We start from the raw sequence: 25671 nt of genomic DNA, 5'->3' as shown, positions 1-25671 counted from the left end.
TCGTATCCCAGTGAGGTTGTTTGACGTGATCATCGGTGGTGACATAGGTGAGGCCTTTCCTGATGATTTCCAGCTCTCTCTCCTCGCTCAGTGTGATCTCCTTGCCTCCTGGCTGGCAGTTACCACATCTGCATCCTCCGCACTTTGGTTCGCAGGCTGGCCCAATACTGTCCCATTTCCACCAGTTGAGGAATTCTTTGTCTGTGACAGTGCTTCTAGTTTCAGCTTTGAATTCCTCTGGTCCTCTGAGTTCCTGGTATTTCACAGCTGTGGCCCTCATGGACCGTGCGAAGTGTGTCCTGGATGTGCGAGCTGCCACACTCTCTTCCTCAAAGAGGTCTGGGTGCGTTCCGCCAACGGTCTTCCCCAATGGCCCGTCCCATAAGACGAGGTCGCCGATCACCTTCACCCTCTGTGGTGCGAGGCGTCCTTCCCGGTGACCGATGAGCAGCTCGACTTGCTCTGGTCTGTGCAGGTCCTCTAAGCTGACATCTGGGAAGAACCCTTTCAGTTCTTCGGGTTTGATAGTCCTACCTATCTTTGCTATTTCTTTCAAACCATAACAAGTGAGTTCATGGTCTCTTAGCGTCCCCGTAGGTGTCTTGATTCTCACTCGGAGCAGATATTTTTTAGTTATTTCTTTCAGAACCATCCTCCCAACACCGTGAACCAATAGAGTGACCTTCTCACTTCTGAGGTTGAGTCTCTTGGCTGCGCTGTGGGTAATGTAGTTAGTATCAGACGCCAAGTCAATCAGTGTTCCAATCTTCTGACCTGCATTGGCTGTTACTTCGAGGAGCATGAGCATCACTGGGAGTTCCTCCCCTGCGCTATGCCCCATTCCTGCAGACTTGTCGGTGCAGAGCGATCTTGCCGAAACATTGGTGAAGGCTCTCTTGCATTCTTCTGCTGCTTCGGGGGACAGTCCAGACATGAATCGCTGTTGTCATTCTGTCAATTCGTGCCTCCCCGCGTTTGGTCTTGGTGTCGCGTCTCCTTTTTGACACAGGAAAAAGTGATGGTCTTTCTTGCATCCCTGTTTCCTGCACAAGTAAGTGTCCCTGCACTCACTTTCATCCTTGTGACACCCTAGGCACTTTTTGCAGGCTCCCAACCTTTCAACTGCACTCAACTTGTCTTTTGGTTTCAGGTTTTTGAACGCCTTGCAGAAGAAAAGCTTCTCTCTGTGCCCCTCTTCCCCGCAGACGACACATCCCCCTTTGCTCGTGGACCTGGGTCGAGGCGTACCTTCTGGGTTCATTTGGCCTGGGTTCTACTGATCTTCTCTCGGGCCTCCGAGATGTTTTAACCTGCTCGATCCTCTCCAAGACCTCCTCTTGGTCCTTCAGGTACCTTAGGAGGTTGTCGAAGTGGTTTTCTGGGGTGACTCCATTAGCTCGGTTGGTCATGAAGATGAACCAGTTCGTCATTATTGTTTCTGGTAATTTACTCTCTATTGATCTGATCACAAGCGGATTTTTGATGGCTCCAGTGTGTTCGAGTTCTATGAGATCGTTGAGGGCCTTTTCGATTGCCTGGATCATGTCAATCACTTTCCGGGGTTGTTCTGATGTCAGGATGGGGATTTTTTCCAGGTCTCCAACGATTTCCAAGGCTATTGTTGTTTTGTTTCCAAATCGGTTTTCCAGTATCCTGAATATGTCTTCGGTGGTCTGACAGGTGGACAGGCTTAGGTCTCTGCAGATCCTCCCGTCCACAGTTTCAAGGAGCTGGAGTCTTCTGGCTCCCGTCGAGCTAGTTGGCTCGCCTTCTTTCTGAAGACTTTCCCAGGTCTTCTTCCATGGGTGGAAATCTCTCCTGGAGCCATCAAATTTGGGTAGACTGGTGGCCTTAATTTTGAGACCGGGTGCCTGTCCTGCAGGCTTTGTTTGGGGGGTTCCTTCTTTCTTTCCATTCATTTCAATGGGAAACGTCCGCTCGAGTTACGAGAATCTTGTTACGATCTCAGTCTCTGAACGAATTACGATCGTATGTCGAGGTACCACTGTACATGAATAAATATATAAATAAATAAGCGTGTTGCTGAAAAAAAAAAAATATATATATATATATATATATATATATATATATATATATATATATATATATATCAGTGGCGGGCCGTCAGGGCCTTCAAGGCCTTCTCTGCTGCCCTAAGAAATATCTGAATCATATTATATTTTGTCCATCAATACTTATTATTCCAAATGGTCTGTTAGCTTCCTTTCATTGCTTTTCCCCCTGGTTGCACTGCTTCCAGATGTGTGTTTTCATATTGAAGCATTTAACCAATCACATTTCAGCCATTATTTGTTGCCAGATCAGATCTGCCTCAAAGCATTCACAATCAGTTCTGCGGGCTCTGCTGCATTAAACTAGACTGTTGCTTTTAACCAATCAGATTTCGAGTTGGCAACCCCACAATGCTTTTTCATATGCATTAGCATTTTGCTGGCTGGGATATGCCATTCCTTTCACCATCTATGATTGGCTAGTAGGCGGGCCAAAGCCATAGATCGCAAACTCCACCCACAATGGCTGACAGAAGCAAAAACAAATGGATTCTGTTTGCTCACAAAGCTATTTTCTAGACGGACTTTTCCAGAAAAAAATGAACATCATTAAGAAAGGGCGGTCAACTCCGAAGCTAGCAAGCCTGAAAATGGTGTGTGCGGCACTGTCAGTGCGCTAACTTAGCTGCACAGGCAAATAGTATATTGTTGTGTTGATTTAAAGCCATTTTCAAAACGGACTATGCCGGAAATATGACAGGACAGGCTCGAATTTCATCATTAGCTTCGATGGCGATAGGAAAGAAGGAAGAAAGAAAGGAGGATGGATATTGTGTACAGATAAAAAAAAAATTGGGTGAGTATAATATGGCTATATTCCCAAATAATATTTCAATTGTGGGCCCGGTTCTGATATCTGAAAAGCTCCAGTGTTTGTATTTAATCACTAAATGCTGCTAGGATGTGGATTTTACCCTTAATTTTTGCCGTTTCGCCATTGACGTCCATCGCTGTCTTTTCCCGAGGAAATCACCCCCCTAGCCTGGTTGTAATGTCTCAAAAGCTGCAGTATTTGTATTCAGTCAATAAATGCTGCTAGGAAGTGGATTTCACCTAATTTTAGTGCATTTTTTGTCATTTCACATATGGACGTATCAACGTTCATCGCTGTCTTTTTACCGGGGAAATGATACTCCGGGCCCGGTTCTGATGTCTAATAAGCTCCAGTATTTGTATTTAATCAATAAATGCTGTTTTCGGCTGGATTTTACCCCATTTTCGGGCAATGTTTGCCCGTACGGCATTGACGTTCATCGCTGTCTTTTCCCGGGAAAATCGCCCCACTGGCCTGGTTGCACATATATACATACATACACATAGATGAACATGCATGCATACTGTAGGTCTTAACACTCAGCCATTTGTTTTTGCCTGACACCTGATGGGAGGAATGATCTGCGGAAGCGCTCCTTCCTGCAATGAGGGTGCAGCTGAAAGAGCTTCGGAGGGACTCCACAGACTCATGCAGGGGGTGGGAGGTGCTGTCCATGATGGACATCATCCTGGTCAGCATCTTCTGCTCTCCTACTTCCTCCACAGAGTCCAAAGGACAGCCCAGAACAGAGCTGGCCCTCCTGACCAGCTTATTCAGCCTGTTCCTGTCACTCCCCGTGCTCCCGCATCCCCAACAGACCACTGCATAAAACACTGTAGATGCCACCACAGTGTCGTAAAAAGTCATCAGCAGTGTCCTGCACACTCCAAAGGACCGTAGACTCCTCAGTAGGTAGAGGCGGCTATGGCCCCTTTTATACAGGGCATCTATGTTTGAGGACCAGTCTAGTTTGTTGTTGAGGTGAACACCCAGGTACTTAAAATTCTCCACGATTTCAATGCCTGTACCCTGGATGTTCACCTGAGTGGTCTGTTGAGGATTCCTTTGAAGATCGATGACCATTTCCTTTGTTTTACTGGTGTTGATGTAGAGGTGGTTTTGCCTACATCAGTCAACAAGACTCCCCTGTACTCTAGATCGTTCATATCCGTCACTCGTCCAACAATAGCGGTGTCGTCAGAGAACTTCTGGAGGTGGCAGGTGTCTGTATTATGTTTGAAGTCTGATGTGTAGAGGGAGAAGAGGAGTGGGGAGAGCACTGTGCCTTGTGGGTCCCCCGTGCTGCAAGCTACCACATCAGACGTACAGTCCTGGAGTCTCACATATTGTGGCCTGTCAGTAAGGAAGTCGATGATCCATGCGGCTAGGTGGTTCCTTACTCCAGCCTCTTCCAGTTTCCCTCTCAGTAGGACCGGCTGAATGGTGTTTAATGCACTGGAGAGGTCAAAAAACATCATTCTCACCATGCTTCCCGTGTTCTCCAGTTGTGAAAGAGACCTGTGCAGAGACCTCGACGTCTCTTCAAGGACGTAACAGAACGATCCAGCCACATGGATGCTCTGCCGACGCTCTCGCCGACGCTCTCGCCGACGCTCTCGCCGACGCTCTCGCCGACGCTCTCGCCGACGCTCTCGCCGACGCCAGCCACCCAGCTCATATTCCACCGATTACCGGCCCCATCCCTCACTCTGTTGCTCCTGGCTGCTCCCACAACTAAGTGAGAATACCCAAATTCCGTCGCCCCTGTTCATCGCCCGAGTTATCTGGATTCGGACCCCAGCTATCTGTGTTTGGACTCAGATTTTTCAGATTTAGGACAGGCCGTGAGCTAATTGATTTGTGGGCTGGAGATTCAGACTCGGACTGTGATTTCCTCAGCCGATTCGGACTTCGATACACTCCCCCGGAGGACATTCTTCTCCGATAACTCCAACCTGGATTTGCCGTGTTGGCTGGCCATCTACAATGGGCCACCACGTGGCGGCCTGCGGGGAGGCTCAGGTAGGAGTTTCGAACACCGCCCGTCTTGTCTTTGTGGGGAGGCGCAGCAGCGAGATTTTTTCCCCGTGTCGGCTGGCCAGCTACGCGGTCCTCCCGGAGAAGGCAGTGAGCGCCGTGCCGTAGGGAAAAGCAGAAGGAGGGGCTGGACGCCTCGCCAGGTCCTCGCCCCTCGAGCCCCTGAATTAGCTCCTCACTTGACCTGGCCCGCCAGTCGCACCCGTGCCGAAGCCACGCACAAGATTCGCCGTGCCGGCTGGCCCGCTAGTCGCACCCGTGCCGAAGCCACGAACCAGATTCCTGCCGAAGCGACGAACTAGATTCCTGCCGAAGCCACGAACCAGATTCCTGCAGAAGCCACGAACCAGATTCCTGCCGAAGCCACGAACCAGATTCCTGCCGAAGCCACGAACCAGTTTACACGTGCCGGCTGGCCCGCCAGTCGCACCTGTGCCGAAGCCACGAACCAGATTCCTCGTGCCGGCTAGCCCGCCAATCGCACCCGTGCCGAAGCCACGCACCAGATTCCCCGTGCCGGCTGCCCCGCCAGTCGCACCCGTGCCGAAGCTGCGCACCAGATTCCCCGTGTCGGCTGGCCCGCCAGTTTCACCCGTGCTGAAGCCGCGCACCAGCGTCCCCGTGCCGGCTGGCCCGCCGGTCGCACCTGTGCCTAAGCCACGAACCAGCGTCCCCGTGCCGGCTGGCCCGCCAGTTGCACCCGTGGCTAAGCCGCGAACCAGCGTCCCCATGCCGGCTGGCCCGCCTGTCGCACCCGTGCCTAAGCCGCGAACTGGCGTCCCCATGCCGGCTGGCCTGCCTGTCGCACCTGTGCCTAAGCGCAGACACTCGGCCATCACTTAAAGGGCCAGCACGGACGCCCGCCGGACCGGCCACTCAGCCATCACTTAAAGGGCCAGCGCGGACGCTCGCTGGACCGGCTACTCCCATTCCTCGCCGAATGTTTGCACGGACGTTCGCTGGACCGGCTACTTTCATTCCTCGCCAAAAGTTTGCACGGACGCCCGCCAGACCGGCCACTCCCACGCCTCGTCACCGGACGGCGCGGACGTCTGCCGGACCGGCCACTCCCGCGCCTCGTCAAGGGCCGGCGCGGACGCCCGCTGGACCGGCCACTCCCACGTCTCGTCTCGGGCTGGCGCCCGCCGTATCCTTCACTTCCCCGCCTCGTCACGGGCCGGCGCGGACACCCGCCGGACTACGTTTAGCGGAAAACACCCGCCCTCCCTGCCAGCGTTTTTCTTTTTCATGGACATTCAGCTTTGGGACGTCTAGGATCCGTCCCTTAGAATGGGGTTACAGTTAGGAGTAGCTTGTTAGTGTTTTTCCATTGCTTTCTCCCTGTGTTATGATGTTCGTTTCCCTACTCTTGTTTGTCCCTCCTGCCTTGCCGTTGGCCATGCACAGCTGCACGTGATTCAAAATTAGTTCTTGTTGTGTTTTTTGTGTGTTAGTCAGTCCAGATTAAAGCGAAAAACAATGGGTCCCAAGCAAGCAGGTTTATTTCACCTGTGGGCAATGTTCCCTCTAATTTTTCGTTGGTCTGAGCAGAAAGTCAACCTCCCTGAGCGCACTGAGTACCAGTGTGAGCGACATCATCGGTACTCGGATGATTCGCCTAAAGACGTTTCGCCGACGGACGTTTGACAGACGGGCAGGTCGCCGAATAGACGTTCCGCCGAACGTTCATTCGGCCGAACGGAGGTTTCGCCGAAACGGGATTCGCGCGCTCGCCCCGCCCCCGGATCGTGTGTGTACAAGTTTTTCAACCTCGGCCCGCGGGCCATATACGGCCCGTTAGGATGTTTAATCCGGCCCGCCGCCGGTGTTGTCCAAATTATAGTAAAAATCAATGTTAGTCTACCATCAATGGCAGCCCGGGAATAAGCACTCTTGGGCGGGCAGATGTAGCAGAACCGAGCCGTAAAATGACAGCAATCGGGTCAAATCCATCCTAAAACAGCATTTAATGATTAAATACAAATACTGGAGCTCTTTGGACATTAGAACCGAGCCCATGGAAGTGAATTCCTCGGTAAAATGTCGTGATGATATCGCGATGGAGGCAAAAAAACGTCTATATACGTCCATTCGTCAAACGGCTCAAAATGCTCTCAAATTCGGTCAAATCCAGCCAAAAACAGCGTTTAATGATTAAATACAAATACTAGAGCTCTTTGGACATTAGAACCGAGCCCAGGGAAGTGAATTCCTCGGTAAAATGTCGCGATGATGTCGCGATGAAGGCAAAAAAATGTCCATATACGTCCATTCGCCAAACGGCTCAAAATGCTCTCAAATTCGGTCAAATCCAGCTGAAAACAGCGTTTAATGATTAAATACAAATACTAGTATTTGTATTTAATCATTAAACGCTGTTTGAACGAACGTTCATTCGGAGACCTGTCAGTCTGTCAAACGTCCGTCGGCGAAACATCTTTAGGCGAATCATCCGGTTACGACATCATCATTGCTCGCTATGGGCACACCAGTATCACACCTGCCACAAGCAGGTGCATGTCAATGTTCCCTCTAATTTTTCATGTAAAACATGCTGTAAAACACGAAAAACATAAGTGGACAGAGCTACTGCCACTGGCTGCCGCTTTAACGGCGCCATCTTGAAGAAAGGGGTAAAAAAAAAAAAAAAATAAAAAAAATAAAAAAATAAAAATAAAAAAAAAATAAAAATAAATAAATAAATAAATAAAAATCTGTTTTTTTTTTTAACTGCGCGCCATAGGATTGCTGCTGCGCAGAGAAGACGAGAGTAGTGCGCAATTGCGCACGCGCGCAGCTTAGAGGGAACAGTGCCTGTGGGTAGTGCAAAGAAAAGCCATATGATGACAATCGATATTAAGCACGAAATAATTGAAAAACATGAGTGGTGTAAGCGTGACGAAGCTGGCTCATGAATACGAGTGGGGCACCCCGGACAACTTGGCAAGTGGTCGTGCGTAATCCTATTACGAGGAAATTTGTGTGCGTCATTTTCATAATATTTTGAAGGTGAGACAAAAGCAAACAACCCTAGATAGGTTCCTTTTAAAAACTCCCGCTAAAAGTGAAGGTGGAAGTGAGGCAAAAAGAGCCTAGAAGAAAAGTAAAAAACAAAATTAGAATTAAGTTTGGTGTAACGTAAGATTAAAGAGGGAGGGAGGGAGCGAGAGTGGGAGAGAGAGGGAGGGAGGGAGGTCGAGAGAGACAGAAACCAATTTAAATGAACTTGGATTACGATACAGACACAATCAAAAATAAATTTAATCTAACCTTACAATGAATTTAATTCTAATTTTGTTTTAAATTTTTATACCTTTCTTCTCCCGGGTTGGCTCTATTTGCCCTGTCTCCACCCTGAATTTCAGCTGGAGTTTTTCAAAGGAAGCTATCGAGGGGTGTTTGCTTTTGTCTTTCCTTCTAAATATTCCAAAAATGATGCACACAAATGTCCTCACAATAGGATAATGCACGACCACTTTCCAACAGGAAGTAGTATACTCCTCTCGTATTGGCGAGCAAGCACCATTCTGCACTGACTAACGGGGGGGAAGAAAAAAACACTGAAAAAATGCAACGCTCTGCCCAGTGCTCGTAGAGACATTTACACGAGGGAGTTGCAACGAAATGATGTTCTCATAAGCGTAGGCTGTATGCGCGTATATCAAAATTTGTCTCGTATCTCAAGGTAAATGCTCAAAATTTTACTCGTATCTCAAATTGTTCTTATGTCCGGACACTCGTATGTTAAGGTATTACTGTACATGCCTTAAAGGATTAAGGTAGTGCAGTAAAATAATGATTGCCACTTAAAATATTGACATTTTGGGTCCAATTTTGAGATTTTCACTTGGGGTGTTTATTTTGAGAAGCGGCCCGGTGGGGCGAGTGGTTAGCGCTTCGGCCTCACAGCTCTGTGGTCTTGGGTTCCAGTCCAGGTTGGTCCACCTGTGTGGAGTTTGCATGTTCTCGCCGGCCCTGCATGGGTTTCCTCCGGGTACTCCGGTTTTATCCCACATTCCAAAAACATGCATCGTAGGCTGATTGGACCCTAAATTGCCCCTAGGTATGGGTGTGAGTGTGCATGGTTGTCCGTCTCCTTATGCCCTGCAATCGGCTGGCCACTGATTCAGGGTGTCCCCCGCCTCTGGCCCAGAGACAGCTGGGATTGCCTCCAGCACCCCCACGACCCTAATGAGGATAAAGCGGTTCAAAAAATGAGGAGAGATGAGATGAGTTATTTTGAAGATACAATGCATTTCTGTTACTAATTAATCTCTACAGTGACTACCTTACATTGTATCAAAGTGTCATTTCTTCAGTTTTGTCCCATGAATAGATAAAATAAAAAAAAATGCAGAAATGCACTCACTTTTATGAGATACTGTATGTGGGTTCGCTTACAAACAGGCATTACTAGAGATTATTTACTCTGTGTTGTGTATAATTAATTTGCAGAACTTTATGTTTTCATAGAACTGTTACATACACCATGTTAGTCTCTCACCAATTCGAATTGTACCTTTCCTCACAGACAAACAGGACTTCTGGTAATGGGACCAGAGAACAGTAAGAGCTACTGTAGTTATAAGAGCACCTTGGAGAAGAACAAGATTCCAATGGTTGTTCTTACCCCTGAGAACTTCAATCAGCACATTACTAATGTCATCTTGGCTGATGGAGATGGTGCTTTTGTGGATACCACTGCAGGAGTGTTGTACGCTGATCGGGCACTTAAGGTTGTACAGGTACAGCAAGACCACATACACGCTTGCAGTTGTAAGTCACCATCTTATGATCACGCCGGTCAATTACATAGTGTTTGAGTTTGATTTATTTAATAAGGGACAGCACATATTAATGAACATATTTATATCCATGTTAATGAACATATATATGTAAATATGTAAGATTGTAGCCGAGGGCTAATTTTTATCTCAGAGACAGAGACACAGGCAGAGAGAGACAGGCAGAGAGCGACAGGCAGAGAGAGACAGGCAGAGAGAGACGGGCAGAGAGACGGGCAGAGAGAGACGGGCAGAGAGAGCCGGGCAGAGAGAGACGGGCAGAGAGAGACGGGCAGAGAGACGGGCAGAGAGAGACGGGCAGAGAGAGACGGGCAGAGAGAGACGGGCAGAGAGAGACGGGCAGAGAGAAACGGGCAGAGAGAGACAGGCAGAGAGAGACAGGTACAGATGCTATTTCTGTTATTAGAACTCCATCAAGTGGATATATAATGCAGCAGGCTGGATTAAAAAGCCTAACGGGCCGTATATGGCCCACGGGCCGTAGTTTGAAAAACGTGCACACGCCAATACGAGCGAATCCGGCGGCGGGCCGAGCGAGTGAATCCGGCGACGGATAACATGTACACACGCCAATAATACACAACTTATTGATAATTTTCATATTAGATATTTAGATATTAATGCTCTTACATTGTCAATGCAATTACAAACTCACTCATGATTATTATTTTGAGAGCGAGAGATTACCTGGTTGATCGCTTTCAACAGTAAACTCTCTGTCTCTCTCTCTCTCTCATGATTATAATTTTGAGAGCGAGCGAATCCGGCGATGAAACGTCCGTTCGACGAAATGTCCGGCGGCGAGTCTGCCGACGAAACGTCCGTTCGACGAAACGTCCGTTCGACGAAACGTCCGTCCGACGAAACGTCCGTCCGACGAAACGTCCGTCCGACGAAACGTCCGAGGACCAAGTGTCCGTCGACCAAACGTCCGGGTACCAAAATATAGGTAGTTTTCAATCAATCAGTCAAAAATCAAAAGCCTTTATTGTCATTATACACAGCTGCGTAGAACGAAATTGGTGGTGCTACTCCACAAAGTGCGTTTTCCAAGTAAAAAAATAAATAAGTAATATAAAATATAAAAAGTCACGTCCGGGCAAGGTAATTTCTAAAATATTTTACAATCTAAGATTTTGCACAATGTTATTGCACACCCCGAAGTTATTGTACAGAAGGTATTGTGTGTCGTGCTAATGCAAGTTCAGAGCCGTGATAGCTGTGGGGAAAAAACTGTCCCTAAGTCTATTTGTCTGTGTTTTGTGAGACCTGTAGCGTCTGCCAGAGGGCAGCAGCTGGAACAGGTTGTGACAAGGGTGGTATGGGTCCCTAACAATGTTACCGGCTCTGCTGAGGTAGCGAGGGCTGGCAATATCATCCAGTGAGGGCAGAGAGCAACCGATGATCTTCTGGGCGGTGTTGATCACTCTCTGCATGGCTTTTGTGTCTGCTGCCGTGCGTCCATCGTACCACACTGTAATGCAGTATGCCAGGATGCTCTCCACAGTGGCTCTATAGAAGGTTAGTGTCCAAGACCCTGTCTACGCATACTCCATTTATGAGGAGTAGGGCCAGATCTGTGTTGCATTTGCAAAAGTCCAGGATTATTTCTTTAGTTTTCGTGGTGTTTACTGTGAGATTGTTCACCAAACAGCACGAAGACAGTTTGTTGACCTCATCTCTGTAGGCAGACTCATCCCCCCCTGAGATGAGTTCGACCACAATCGTGTCATCAGCAAATTTGATGATGGAGTTAGAGTGGTGGATTGGTGTACAGTCGTATGTGTACAGGGAGTATAGAAGAGGACTCAGTACACAACCTTGAGGGGAGCCAGTGCTCAGTGTAATGGAGGAAGACAGGTGGGGACCAAGTCTAACAGTTTGTGGATGGTTGGTTAAGAAGTTCTTAATCCAGCAGCAGATGGAAGAGGATAGTCCAAGGTGGGAGAGTTTGTCAGCCAGAATGTCCGGTATTATAGTGTTGAAGAGTGAGCTATAAACAATGAAAAGCATTCTCACATAGTTCCCCTGGTGCTCCAGGTGGCTCAGTGCTGTGTGTAGAGCTACGGCGATGGCGTCCTCAGTGGACCTGTTTGCTCTATAAGCAAACTGGTGAGGGTCAACTGAGGGAATGATTGTATCCCTGATGTGGCGGGCGACCAACTTTTCAAAGCACTTCATGATCACAGGTGTAAGTGCAACAGGCCTGTAATCATTCAGGCTGTCAATGGTTGGCTTTTTAGGGACAGGGATAATGGTGGCAGATTTCATGCAGGAGGGGATGATGGATTGTTGCAGGGAACAATTGAAAATGTTTGTAAAAAACCCAGTCAGCTGGTCAGCACAGGCTTTGAGCACCTTCCCAGGTACTCCGTCAGGGCCAGCAGCCTTCCTGGTGTTCAAAGTCCGCAGTACCTGTCTCACTTTATGTTCCTGAAGCTTCAGTGTACTGCTGCAAGGTGGTGGATGCGTTGAGACTGAATCCGATTTGTCAGTCTCAAAGCGGGCAAAGAAACGGTTCAGTGAGGCATCTGTGTTAACAGACACCTTATTATTGTCATTGTAATTGGTCATGTGTCATATTCCCTGCCACGTCTTCTTTGGGTTATTTTCTGTGAAGTGCTCCTCAATTTTCCTTGTATATGCTACCTTTGCCTTTTCAATGCCTCTTTTCAGGTCTGCTCTGTAAGCGCTGTATTGTAACTTGTCCCCTGACCTGAAGGCGGTGTTACGGCATTTAATGAGTGCCTGTGTCTCACTGTTCATCCAGGGTTTTTGGTTAGGAAAAACCCGGATACATTTATTAACAGTGACGGCGTCCGTACAGTTTTTGATATAGGAAAGTACAGTGTCTGTGTAGTCCTGGAGGTTGTGGCGTTCAAAAAGTTCCAAATTGTGCGGGAAAAACAGTCCTGCAGCTGAGAAAGGGCGTCCTCAGGCCATGTTTTTATTATCTTTATTTGTTGTTGCCTCCGGAGTGGGGTGTATGAGGGGTGAAGGACAGGCAGAGATGATCGGATCCAGCAAGGTGAGGGAGGGATGTGGCTATATAAGCATGTTTGATGTTAGAATAAACATGGTCTAGAGTTTTATCTCCTCTGGTGTAACACTTCACGTACTGGATAAACTTAGGCAGAACAGTCTTTAAACATGCTTTGTTGAAGTCACCGGCGACAATAAGGATTCCATCAGGGTGGTCAAGCTGCTGTTTGTTTACAGTCGCTAGCAGGGGGCTAAGTGCCGTGCTAACGTTAGCATCCGTTGGGATGTAAGCAGCCATTACAATGACTACCGTTAGCTCCCTTGGTAGATAGAAGGGCCTGCACAGAACTGCCAAGAGCTTTAAATCAGGAGAACAGTGAGTGTTAATGATCCTACAGTTGCAGCACCAGTCGTTGTGAAAAACACGCAAAGCTCAGCTGCTATCTTTTCCAATACTTTTGAGGTGGCTGGAAGAATGCTTATAGGTCTGTAGTTGTTGGTTATTGCGGGGTTCCCTGATTTGATAACTGAGCACTTTCAGGGCTCAGGGAATAGACACTCGTTTATGGTTTTGTTTACAATAGTGGTTAATGGAGGTATGAGAGATTCTTTGCTGTATTTAAAAAATGTTACATCCAAATTAAACACATCTTTTGCTTAGGAGCTTTTGAGACCAGATACCGCTTTCTCAACTACGTTCAGATTAAGAATGGGTTCATTGGGGTTTAGTGGTTGTGGTGGCTGACATTCTATTTGAGGGATGCTAGGTGTCAGTTCTTTAACAGAGTCTATAAAATAATCATTTAAAGTTGTAGCTATGTCCTTTGGATTGTTTTCTCCTTCAATTGTAGATCCTTCATATGTCTGTGTTTTGAAGTATTTCCTGCCACTTTTTAAATATATTTCCAGATTTCTTTAGTGTTCAATTTCACAGTGCTAATTAATAATAATAATAATAATCGGACATAGGCCATATTATAACATAATTATGTTTATAAAGTCATTTGATCTTGCAGTTTGAATTTCTTTTATCACTTTGTTCTGTGGAGAAGTAAATGTAAGTTTGAGTGGTTTCATGTAGTCATATTTTAGTGGACTCTATTAGTGTTGGTTGTTTTTCGACCTCGTACCCAAGTGCTCGTAGCACTGAATGTCAAAGTGAAGAAATTCAATGAAGTGCAGGTAAATGGCGGGAGTAACTATGACTGCCTTATTAACTAGTCAAATGCCTCGTCATCTAATTAGTGACGCATGAATGGATGAACGAGATTCCCACTGTCCCACTTCTAGTGAAACCACAACCAAGGGAACAGGCTTAGCGGAATCAGCGGGGAAAGAATGCCCTCTTTCCTACCCAGATGCATACATCTTTACCTTTACACTGTTTTAAAGCAGTGTACAAAATAAACCGTTTCACATAGAGCGCTGCTGTTAGTGTTATCAGAAAGAGTGGGTTTCACCGTCCTCACACAACTACTAACTAAACCCTTTAAAATTGGTCAAAGTGTCCCAATTTTGCATGAAAAATTAGAGAAAATTATAAGCAAATGTTATTAATGTCTTAAAATAAATAAAGCATTTCCCCAATACAGGATGAATAAAGTTATCTAATCTAATCTAAAAATAAATAAAAAATTGCCCTGCGCTGCTGAAATATCTCCCTCTGCGGTCGTTATAGGTGTAATACCCATGTTTGTCCACCAGATGGCGGGAAGAGCTGTTCTACCAGGGCCAAAGCAGTCCACTTTGCAGTACATTTTAGACTTTTACTTTGTGCCCTGTGTGTGTGTGTCTGTGTGTGAAAATATGTGACACGTTTGCATGTGTAGTTTTTAATCGCTTAATAAGGGGAATTCAACATAAAATAACGGATAAGCAAATGCATTTACTTTTTGGGGGATTTCGTAATTTGTATCTTTTTCGTATCTCGAGTCACTCATTTGCATATAAAACATTTCATAACTTGAAACTTTTGTACCTAGAGGCATTCGAAAGTAGAGGTATGACTGTACATGATCATTTAATGGTAGAAAATGTATTTTTTGTATGAGTGCGCACTAGAGGCACTCATGCTCTTTGTACAGGACAGCGGATGTTTTTTTTTGTATATTTTCAGTGGAAATTTGATACTTACTGTCCTGACAATAGTGAAATAATAGGTCAAATACAACCCGCAGTCGTAGGAAAAATATATGAAGCAGATGAAATATTTTTGCATGCTTTATAGAGACAAAATGAAAAGTATTTAAAAAAACTCAATACTTTAAAAAGTTTAGAAAATCTCAACAGCAGCTATCTCTAACGTTGAAACGAAAAATGATCATATACAATCATATACAAAGCATGTTTCGATTACACACCCAGAGAAAAAGCAGCAACCTAATGTGGTGTCTTCTCTCCAAGACGAGCCTACATTTTTCCATTTTTGTTGTTCCTTAAGGTGTTTATTTATTCCTTATCTAGCAATGTCAGAATATACCTGAATCAGATATGTACCCATCTTTTCATTCCAATAACTGAACTGATAAATGTGAACTATATTTAGTGTTCTCAATGAGAAAAACAACAAAGTGTGTGACCTTTTGAGCCATTGTCTAAAAATTAGTAAATGGTTTTAATTTACATGAAAAAATTGAGTTGAAGGATATTTTCAAACCACACCATGATATTTTATGTAATTAAAGTTATGTTTTGCTTTTTGTTGACCAGGGGCAGTTTCAGAAGTTAGGTGGTGTCATTAAAGATCATGAGAAAGTAATAGACATCAAGACTGGCCAGATTGTGACTGTGTCAACCTTTGCTGGTGTTTATCAAGCCAAGGGTCTTGTGATCACCGCTGGACCTTGGACCAATAAATTACTGGCACATATTGACCTACATCTCCCACTTGAGGTAATTATAACACATTAAATGTGTTTTAACACACACACAAATTCAATTTATATCAGTAATCCCTCCAATTTTGTGGATAATGTAGACCAGATATGGATTGGATTGGGTAACTTTATTCATCTCGTATTCGGGAAATTTCATTGTTGCAGTAGCAAGAGGGTGATTAGACAGAACAACAAAGCAAAAGCACCAAGTACAAAGCAAATCAAAGTAAATAGGATCATTGAGAATCACCAAGCAAGGGTGGACGGAGCTACCGCCGCCGGCTGCCACTAGAACGGCACCATCTTGGTTGCGGTTGCTAAAACGGATACAGACTCAAAAAGACGCTGTAAAGTTAGACAAAAACTGGAACCACAGACAGGAAGTCTTCCACAAGATGGAGAACTTCTGGAGACTGGGACCGAGGTAGAGAATATGCAGAGTCACTCTTCCAAGCTTATCCACACAGTTCCTCAGTAGTCTGGAGCTGAAGAAAACAGCAGCAGGGAAGAACTCCTCGACTCCGCTTCCGCCCTGGTAAGCGCCGACAGCTCTTCCATCTCATCCCATGATGGAATGGTTGGTCAGAAGCGTTGCCTCTTCTCCCGGCACTTTAGTCCAGCTCCGAATTTCCAGCGGTAATTGAGGTGTTGCTCCTTCTGCTGCATATTGCAACAGCTAGTCCCATGTGTATGACAGCGTAGGCATGGCTGAATGGTTCAAAAAAAGAAGTAGCAGAAAGAAGCCAGGCTAACAGAACAAAGAAAGTTGTAAAAACATGAAAGTAAAACGTATAAAGTACAAAGTAAAGTAAAAAGGATTGTATTAAGAAATATTAAAATGTAATTAAACAAAAGATAGAAGGGTTGTAAAACACAAAAAAACAAGAGTGGACAGACCTACTGCCACTGGCTTCCGCGTGACGGCGCTATCTTGGAAAAAAAAGAAGTGATAATCGAAAAACCACAAAGTTGGATCACCCCTATTATTACTACCATATTCCGTTTTTCACGCCTATCTATATATATATCCGTGAAATTCGAGGGATTACTGATATAAATTGAATTTGTGTGTATGTTAAATATTTATATATATATATATATATATATATATATATAACTGAGCTGGCTCGTCAACACGAGAGGAGTTTTTATATATATATATATATATATATATATATAAACAAGAGTGGACAGAACTACTGCCACTGGCTTCCGCGTGACGGCGCAATCTTGGAAAAAAAAGAAGTGATAATCGAAAAACCACTGTTGGAATAATGATTCAAACCTTTTAAATCATTATTAGTAATATTTAATTAAAAAAGGAAAAACATCTTTCAACAAATTCTGCTTACAACTTGCAAGGAGATGCCTTGTGACGTCGTCTCAGTCCACAGTGCATTCTGACGAGCGGCATACTCTTCGGTCCATTTAGCGGCACATAACCAAAACATTCAAAGGTAATCTGATTTAAACAATTGCATAAGCAAAAACAACTGTCTTGAACAATTGTATAAGCTTAACCGAATAACATCATGAAGGTTATAAAAACACTGTCACAACAATCTGTTTTTATCGGAACACCTGCGTAAGAATTTGCACAATAAGCAAAACAACGGCATTAGAATTTGCACCAGTAAGCATAATAATTTCTTTATAAGGTAAACAGAGCAAAGCAGTTTAATGTAAACAAAGCAGTATTTTCAAATCTGCTGCTGGAGTCTCGTCATAACAGTCTCATTGGGTCCTGCCGGGAGCTCTTTTCTTTGGGCCTTGAGGAGTCGAATGTGGAGGAAAAAGTCCATGTTCCCATGACTTGATTTATAGCCTTACTACTTATTGAAAAATGCTTACAACACATATAGAATATTCCATAATTATTCTAACATTCCCTCCTTTTACTATATGTTTGTTATTCATTTTATGTCACATTCAAAATGAGAGGGATATCTCCGTTGGCTGTTTTAATTTTACCCGCTTAGGCTCTACTCGTTCGGCAGGTCTGAAAAGCAGAAAACAAGATCATTTTCGCCCAATTAATCCTCGGAATTACCATGCTCCTGGAATTCACTGCTGTCGTCAGCACGCTTCATTAGTAGGGGATACAATTCATGCAATTTAGAATTTGTAGGGGCAATCGCAGTGGTTATAAGTCGGCTCATCAAAGATCTTAAGCAGGGAATAATACAACACCCACATAATGTCAAAATCGTAGCAAAAAGGGCTACGGAAAATGCCACAAATTAGGCCAAATCATTATTAATATGGCCTTCCTCCACAAATCTGTCAGCGGATAATAATTCTACTCCAGGATGCTTTTTCATCTTGCGGTTTAGGGTCTGCAGGCCATCTTTGGTCCTGGTGTGGGACCCAGTGGGGGGGCGTGTTGTTGAGTGCAACATTTTCAAACATTGCATACGCCCCCTGCTCCTTCAAGAAGCATTTCAACCGCTGCACGATCCTGGAACGCCATCAGACTAGTGGCTGCCAGTTGTTCCTTTATCGCCACAAATCCCTGTTCAGTATAATTTCCAAGGTTTTGGACATTGTAATGCAGGTAATTTATCCAATCAACATTTTTGTTTGGAGTAATTAAAAGAAAAATAGACTCCCAACCTGCTGCGATCTGATTAGCCAACTTATACTCATCTGGTACGTCCCGTGGATGCCAATCGCATCAATGTATGTCGGATCACCCTCTCTCCATGCCGATCGACGCCGTCGCGAGGGGCCCGCCATCATACCGGATTTCTGTGCAGCCAATTGTATCTCATCTACTGTAGATGGAAAAACAGACACTGGTAATAGCAGTGAGACCAAGGCACAAAGTCCTGCATTTTGGCAGGAGTCGTATAATTTATTTCCACCACACCACCACCATAGGTCAGAACGTGGTATCAGGGGTGCAGTCTGTTTTAGGACGTGGGCACACCACGTCACATTTATCGCTCCCAGTGCCGGACCGTGCCCTGTGAGGATTAAACAGGTAAAATAATTAAACGCGACATGTGTTGAAAAGTTAGGCTTGTCCTTTGCTGCCATTGTAACTGGGTAGACATTATTCCATTTCATACATTTTGGGCTTACATCTTCTTTTGTCATTATCTCCTTTACACAATCAGGGGTAATTTGCGCGGGTACTACTCTTAAGAGAGGTCGGCCCCCTACATGTTATACAGGTTTGATTTATAATAGCTGCATTTTCCATCAACAACAACCAATTATTTCTTACCGCCTCCCGTTTGGGAACTCCCCGTTGCAGAAATGAATTCTCTGGTCATCTCAGATTTTAATTTTACTATGGCGGATCCGGGTGTTTCCATCTCTGACGACTTTCCCACCGTCTCCATAGACATGGTTCTCCACCTGCCCATGGACTTAGGAAAAACGTCAGACAAGGATCCACAAGTTAATTTGTCAGTCTGAATTATGATTTGTAATGCCCCCACCGTATGGGTTAATTTTATCGAAGGCCTGATGGTTGTTTTTTTTTTTTTTTCGCACGCGTGTCATCCAAGCTTGCCAATCTAGACCAGTTTCTGCAACAAGGTTTCCCCAATCTGTTTTAGGACTGTTATGTACCACACATATTCTATAAAATCCATATGTATCCTTTGAAATGGATATGTAGCTTTTGTAGCTTGACATAAGGGGGAATCGCCCGTGTTTTGGCCATATATCTGCATATAGATTGAATATATAACCTCCCCCTTTTTTGAGGCATGAAATCTACCATAACTCAAAATGGCAGCCCTCCCAGATAAGTCTTTTGTTTTTGTTTAGTCCCCCAGGTTCCCAAAATTTCCCATTGCAGAAATCAAAAAATTTCATTTGGCGAAATTCTTTTCTTTTTGTTTCTGTCCTACTCTGCCACCGCCGTCCTCGAAAGGCTTATCAGCGATTTCAGAAATATTCCACCTTGATATTAGAATATTGATATATCTTGGTGGCCAGCCAATTAAAACACAAAAGACAGACACTCATCCACGCTCGCACTCATAATCAAGGAATTTGCTTTGAGTGCTCCCCCAATCATCCATAATTTTGGTTTGTTGGAGTAAAACTGGAGTACCCAGAGAAAACCTACGAATTCTTGAGGACACCAGGAATACTCCACACTCCGGAAGGTCTGGATCCACTCCGCATTAGTAGATCCTCGACCCGCAAGATTGATGCCTGAAGAAACTAGATAATTAATGTATTAGATTCACATGCCACATATCTAAAAATAGAAATTTGTTCAATTGCCACCGCCCCTTACCCCAGTCAGTCAGCATGTAGACTGCCATGCGAGTGGCTGTGATTAACTATCTATTCGCCAATAATGCAATAACGGAAAAGTTGTGACACATTGAAACACACACACACACCCCCTTTTAGTATTTTAACCGTTTGTAAAGAAGTTACACCCCCTTTCAACGCTATCGAATTTTGCCCATTCTAGTCAACCCATCTCCTTAAAGCATTTCTCCAAGGTTGATATTTTATAACTTGGAGATGTTATTTTTAAAACATAGACATTATTTCATCACTTGTTTCACACCATGAAAGGCCCCACCTGAATTTAGAATTTTTAATTTTTTTTGTAGACATTCCCCTTTATCTAAGCTTGTTATTGCCAATCTCATTTCTGCATTGTTAATTTCATGTCTGATTTCTTTAACAACCAAATAACTCTTAATACCTAAGACATAAATTGCAAATCACCCCATACTATGTTTACTTAAGATAAGAGCCATTTCTTATAGCTCCCTGTTACCACAAGAAAAATCTACAATAATTAAATGAGAGAAATCCACCTTTTACTAGGCATTTCCTAATTACAATTTTCAATGCTTAATAAAGGACCCACAAATTGTCACCAATATGCCATAATATTGTAAAAAAATTCCATTCATTTTTCTTTAACCAGCCAATCTCCTATATTAAAGTATTTTGAACAATCCAACCATTCAAAAAACAGTAATAATATCGTTTTATCCTCCAAAACTAGCTCTCTTCAATTAAGAGCCCTTTGAACTTCACAAAAGAAAAAAGAAAATAATAATAATAGCATTATTCCCAATTCCAAAGCTTTTACCAAACAATCTTTGCCAAACAGATTTTCTATCACCTCGAAAGACATTTCTGATTAAATCCCAAAAATAAATGCGAAGATAATCATGGAACCTTGCATCCCTTGCAGACTATGTTTTGTTCTCATTCTGAAATGTTTAAACGGAAGCGCGCCCTTAGCCGCTGACTGTGACCTTCACGCTCGCTGCAGAAGCAGCATTCTTATCTTTTGTTTACAAATTCCAAAACGCTCTCTTTTCTTTTTGTGCACAAAGCCTTACCTCCTGTGCACAATCATAATATTTTTTAGAAAAGACTAAATTAATAAACTAAATTAATTAAACCCATTTCTGCCGTCAAGTTTGCTTCAGCGCCCTCAAGGCCAATTATTGTAATAATTGTAATAATGTAATACTCTCCACGGAAGGGGTCCCCCAAAAAATTAGTCGCTTGTGCGGTCCGCGCGCACACTATACTGTATCATAATGTCTAACACCGTCAAATCAGCCGCACCAAAACAGAGCGCTCCCCCCGCAATCAAAGCATTATTCGGCAAGTTTAGAGTATGACCAAAACGCAGTTTTGGCAACCCCGCTAAACATTTAATTGGCTGTTTTGTATTTCTGTTAACCAAAATATTCCCGCTAGCAGACGGGAACGAAACCAGGATAAGCCACAATAAGCCATATCATTCCAGTACATTGACAGTACATTTAGTTACTATCAACAAAGTATGCCTAGCACTTTGAAATAACCATTTTAATTGCCATTTTACAACTTTCAGCATCACACAAAAAATTCCAATTGAATTCATTCCCAAAGAAGTGATCTCTGGTTTAAAATTAGCTCAACATCCTCATGTTCAAAATCCTCATTCAAATCATTTTTTAGCTGCTCCTGATAAAGGCTGCCCACCGCGTGGTCTTCAGCGATGCCGCTGTTGGCCTTAAAACAAGCCGTCATCCTGATTTGATATTCTGAAAAAGGCTCACCATCCCTCTGCTTAGCTCTGCTGATCACGGTGTAATTAGCTTTTGTTTTAAACTTCCCCGTAACCCGATCAATCAGTTCATGCACTCTCAAATCACGACCGTCATGACACAACGGGCCACCATCAGCTTTTGGATTCCAATCACCTCTAACAGCATGCCAATCACCTTTTAACGCGAACATCCAAATTTGCTGCGTTTCCACCCCATTCAGGTGATAAGATCTAATGTCCTCTTTTCTGTGGAATAACACAGCCTCTGTGTTTCCAGTCCCACCGTTATCAACTGATTTAACCCATCCATCACTCCGTTTCCTTGCCATCATAAACCAATAATAGGTATCATTATATCCCTCCTGCTCCATTTTGCTAAGGTTTCCCCCATGCTTAGCACGTATTTTATCCTGCAGTATCAATATCTTATGCATATTAAGCTGGCCAGCAAATCCATATTTATTTATCCATAAGTTTAGATGTTTAATTCTCAAAGCGCTCTGATTCTCAACAAATTTCCAATCTTTACACGGCAGACGCATCTTTGGATCGTCGTCAATAGCCGCTTTACTGCCTCCACTACCCATTTTTGGAGTGGATTTGTGTGCCCCCGTAGTACCTTTTTTTTTTTTAGGTTTTTAACAACTACACACACACCCAAACACCGTCGACGTTTATAGACCACACCGTGTCTACCTGCTAGTGACTAGTATTCGCAGGGTTTTAAAATCGCTAATCCCCAGGACGCGAGCCTTACTTCTCAAAATAAGGCCTTCGCGTGTGATGCCCTTCGCGCATTTGGATCCCGTCAACAATATGCAGCCATCACACGCGGACTCGGCAGAAATGTCGATAGATGCTTACCCAGAGGATAGTCGTCAACCGATTAAAAAACAGGTGCTGCTGAGAAATAATCCAGCCTGGAAAAGGGATTCTCGCCGTGCACGGTCACTCCAGATATTAAACTGCAGCGTCTGGATTCCTTATCGGTGTGTTGACCCCGGCTACTCGAAGGACCAAATGTTGGAATAATGATTCAAACCTTTTAAATCATTATTAGTAATATTTAATTAAAAAAGGAAAAACATCTTTCAACAAATTCTGCTTACAACTTGCAAGGAGATGCCTTTAAACAATTGCATAAGCAAAAACAACTGTCTTGAACAATTGTATAAGCTTAACCGAATAACATCATGAAGGTTATAAAAACACTGTCACAACAATCTGTTTTTATCGGAACACCTGCGTAAGAATTTGCACAATAAGCAAAACAACAGCATTAGAATTTGCACCAGTAAGCATAATAATTTCTTTATAAGGTAAACAGAGCAAAGCAGTTTAATGTAAACAAAGCAGTATTTTCAAATCTGCTGCTGGAGTCTCGTCATAACAGTCTCATTGGGTCCTGCCGGGAGCTCTTTTCTTTGGGCCTTGAGGAGTCGAATGTGGAGGAAAAAGTCCATGTTCCCATGACTTGATTTATAGCCTTACTACTTATTGAAAAATGCTTACAACACATAGAATATTCCATAATTATTCTAACAACCACAAAGTTGGATCAGCCCTATTATTACTACCATATTCCGTTTTTCACGCCTATCTATATATACATATATCCGTGAAATTCGAGGGATTACTGATATAAATTGAATTTGTGTGTGTATGTTAAATATATATATATATATATATATATATATATATATAACTGAGCTGGCTTGTCAACACGAGAGGAGTTATATATATATATATATATATGTAACTGAGCTGGCTCCTCAACACGAGAGGAGTTTTATATATATATATATATATATATATATATATATGTGTACACGTGTATACGTGTGTATATATATAAATATATATATACGAATATATATATATATATATATATATATATATATAAATGTGTACACGTGTATATGTGTATATATATAAATATATATATACGAATATATATATATATACACATATATATACATATATATACCTATATATATATATATATATATATATATATATATATAAAACTCCTCTCGTGTTGACGAGCCAGCTCCGTTATGCGTACACCACTCATGGAAAAAAAGGCAACATAGTGCTCGTAGAGATCTTTATACAAGGGAGATGCAACAAGAAATCATAGTCATAATCATAAGCAGCCTCTGGCTGTCTCGTATGCTCGTATCTCAAGGTAAATATTTGCTCAGAATTTTCCTCGTATTTCAAACTCCTCTTATGTCGGGCACTCGAATGTGAAAGTATTACTGTATATGGTTGCCTATCAGTTGAAATGCATACAGAGACAGGCAACAATTCTCACTAACAATCATCACACCACTGAGTGGGATTTTATCCCGTCAGTGACTCAACAAACACAATATGAGTACTATTATCGAGGGTAGTAAAATTGAGGGAAAAACTGACAGGGATTGCCAGGGAGTTTGCAAATATTTTTCTGTTTTGACAAGTTCACTTGTTTGTGTTACTTTAGGTAGTCAAAATCAATGTGTGCTATTGGAAAGAGAAGATACCTGATTCATACAATGTGAAGAAATGCTTTCCCTGTTTCATTTTGACTGAAGGAGAGGAGGCCAAAGACCATATTTACGGCCTGCCTTCAAACGAATACCCTGGTCTGATGAAGGTACTACTGCATTTCTCAGCATGCAGCCCTAACATAAAGAATCGTAAATGCATAATTGCAAATGTTCAAAACTAATATACAAAGACAGATGATCTGCTACCTGATTATGTACTGTATATGATCTTTGAACATGAAAAATTGTGTCATTTAAGACTCATTGATAACATTGAAATCATTTTCTGACGATCTGTGGTAAGGATCAGAGGAAATGGGGAGCATTAACAATGTCTAAACACGCATACACTCAGTTTTAAAACAACTAGAAGATTTTTTTTAGATACAGTGAAGAAAAGGGGCAGGATTTAAAGCAGGGGTTTTAATGACCGTATTTACTCACATATAAGTCACCCCGCGTATGAGCAGCGCCCTTAAAATTTTACAATTTCCCGCGTACAAGCCACCCCCTATTTCACAATTTAACTCCACATTCATGGTTTTAATAGGGACTACAAATGTGCTACTTTTAAGGGAAAATCTTAAGAAAAATCATTCTTACTACTATGGTAGTAAGAATCAGCACACTGCTCTTTCAGTTTCAGGAGGATGAACCCGATCTTTATTGAACACGCTCATCTTATATAGGCAGATACAACCAGGGCGCCTCTGTAATCCTACGTCCTTATTTAACGAAGACACACAGCTTTCCTGGGAAGATGTTTACAAGATCCGTGGGGGCTTACCTAAGCGAGTTATACGAGTCCATTTTAGGGAATTAGACATCGCTTATATTATTTTGCATAACGGATTGATTTGGGCCTAATTCCACAGTATGCCCTCCTTTTGTAGTTTTTTACTACAAACTCAATAACACAGTTCCAACATTCGAACACATCACACAGTTCAGTTGTTCTTGACTTCCGATGTTGTTCTGTCCCGATGAATGTGGCAGGAGCGATGTTTCCACTTTATCGCCACCCAGCGGATTATTGTGCCTCTGTAAGATCAGCATCTCGGGTCCCTCGGTCCTTTTTCTTCGATCACCTACCGGTGATCAGTACAGTGTCCGCTGGAGGGATCCCAGGTCAAGAAAGTCGTCCCTCGTTGTCTTGGGGTGGTGGCTTGGCACGCCACTTGCGGGAGTTGGGCGCTCGCTCCACCTCTTCCCCATCGCCAGCCTCCTGGACAGACGTTGACGTCCCTGGCGGTAGCCTGCTGCTCTCATGATGTCCGTCAGGGAATGGCTCGTCCCGCAGGAAGTCTCCTCTGGTTGACTCGACCTGCCGAGCTCGTCCCGCCGGAAGTCTCTTTCCCGGAGGACTCCGAGCACTTTCACCTGCCTATTCTGGCTGACTACCAGTGTCCGTCGCCGATTGGATTGGATTGGATAACTTTATTCATCCCGTATTCGGGAAATTTCCTTGTCACAGTAGCAAGAGGGTGAGGATGCAGAAATATGAAACGCATTTTAGA

The 25671-nt window shown here is 43.6% G+C and overlaps 1 protein-coding gene across 2 annotated transcripts in view; it reads left to right on the top strand.

The window, feature by feature from the left end:
- Positions 1 to 25671, top strand: part of pipox (pipecolic acid oxidase) — a 99374-nt gene that overhangs the window by 51919 nt on the left and 21784 nt on the right. The window contains exons 3-5 of one of the 2 annotated variants that reach the window (XM_077610613.1): positions 9455 to 9668; positions 15420 to 15602; positions 24109 to 24261. In XM_077610613.1, coding sequence (XP_077466739.1) covers positions 9455 to 9668; positions 15420 to 15602; positions 24109 to 24261 — 550 coding nt within the window. The remainder of the gene's footprint in view (positions 1 to 9454; positions 9669 to 15419; positions 15603 to 24108; positions 24262 to 25671) is intronic. The other variant, XM_077610614.1, reaches the window with a different exon arrangement.

This window comes from Stigmatopora argus, chromosome 10 (assembly GCF_051989625.1).
Source record: "Stigmatopora argus isolate UIUO_Sarg chromosome 10, RoL_Sarg_1.0, whole genome shotgun sequence".
NCBI classification, from domain to species: Eukaryota; Metazoa; Chordata; class Actinopteri; order Syngnathiformes; family Syngnathidae; genus Stigmatopora; species Stigmatopora argus.
The sequence above is the reverse complement of the archived record's forward strand: the minus strand, read 5'-3'. Positions and strand labels throughout refer to the sequence as shown.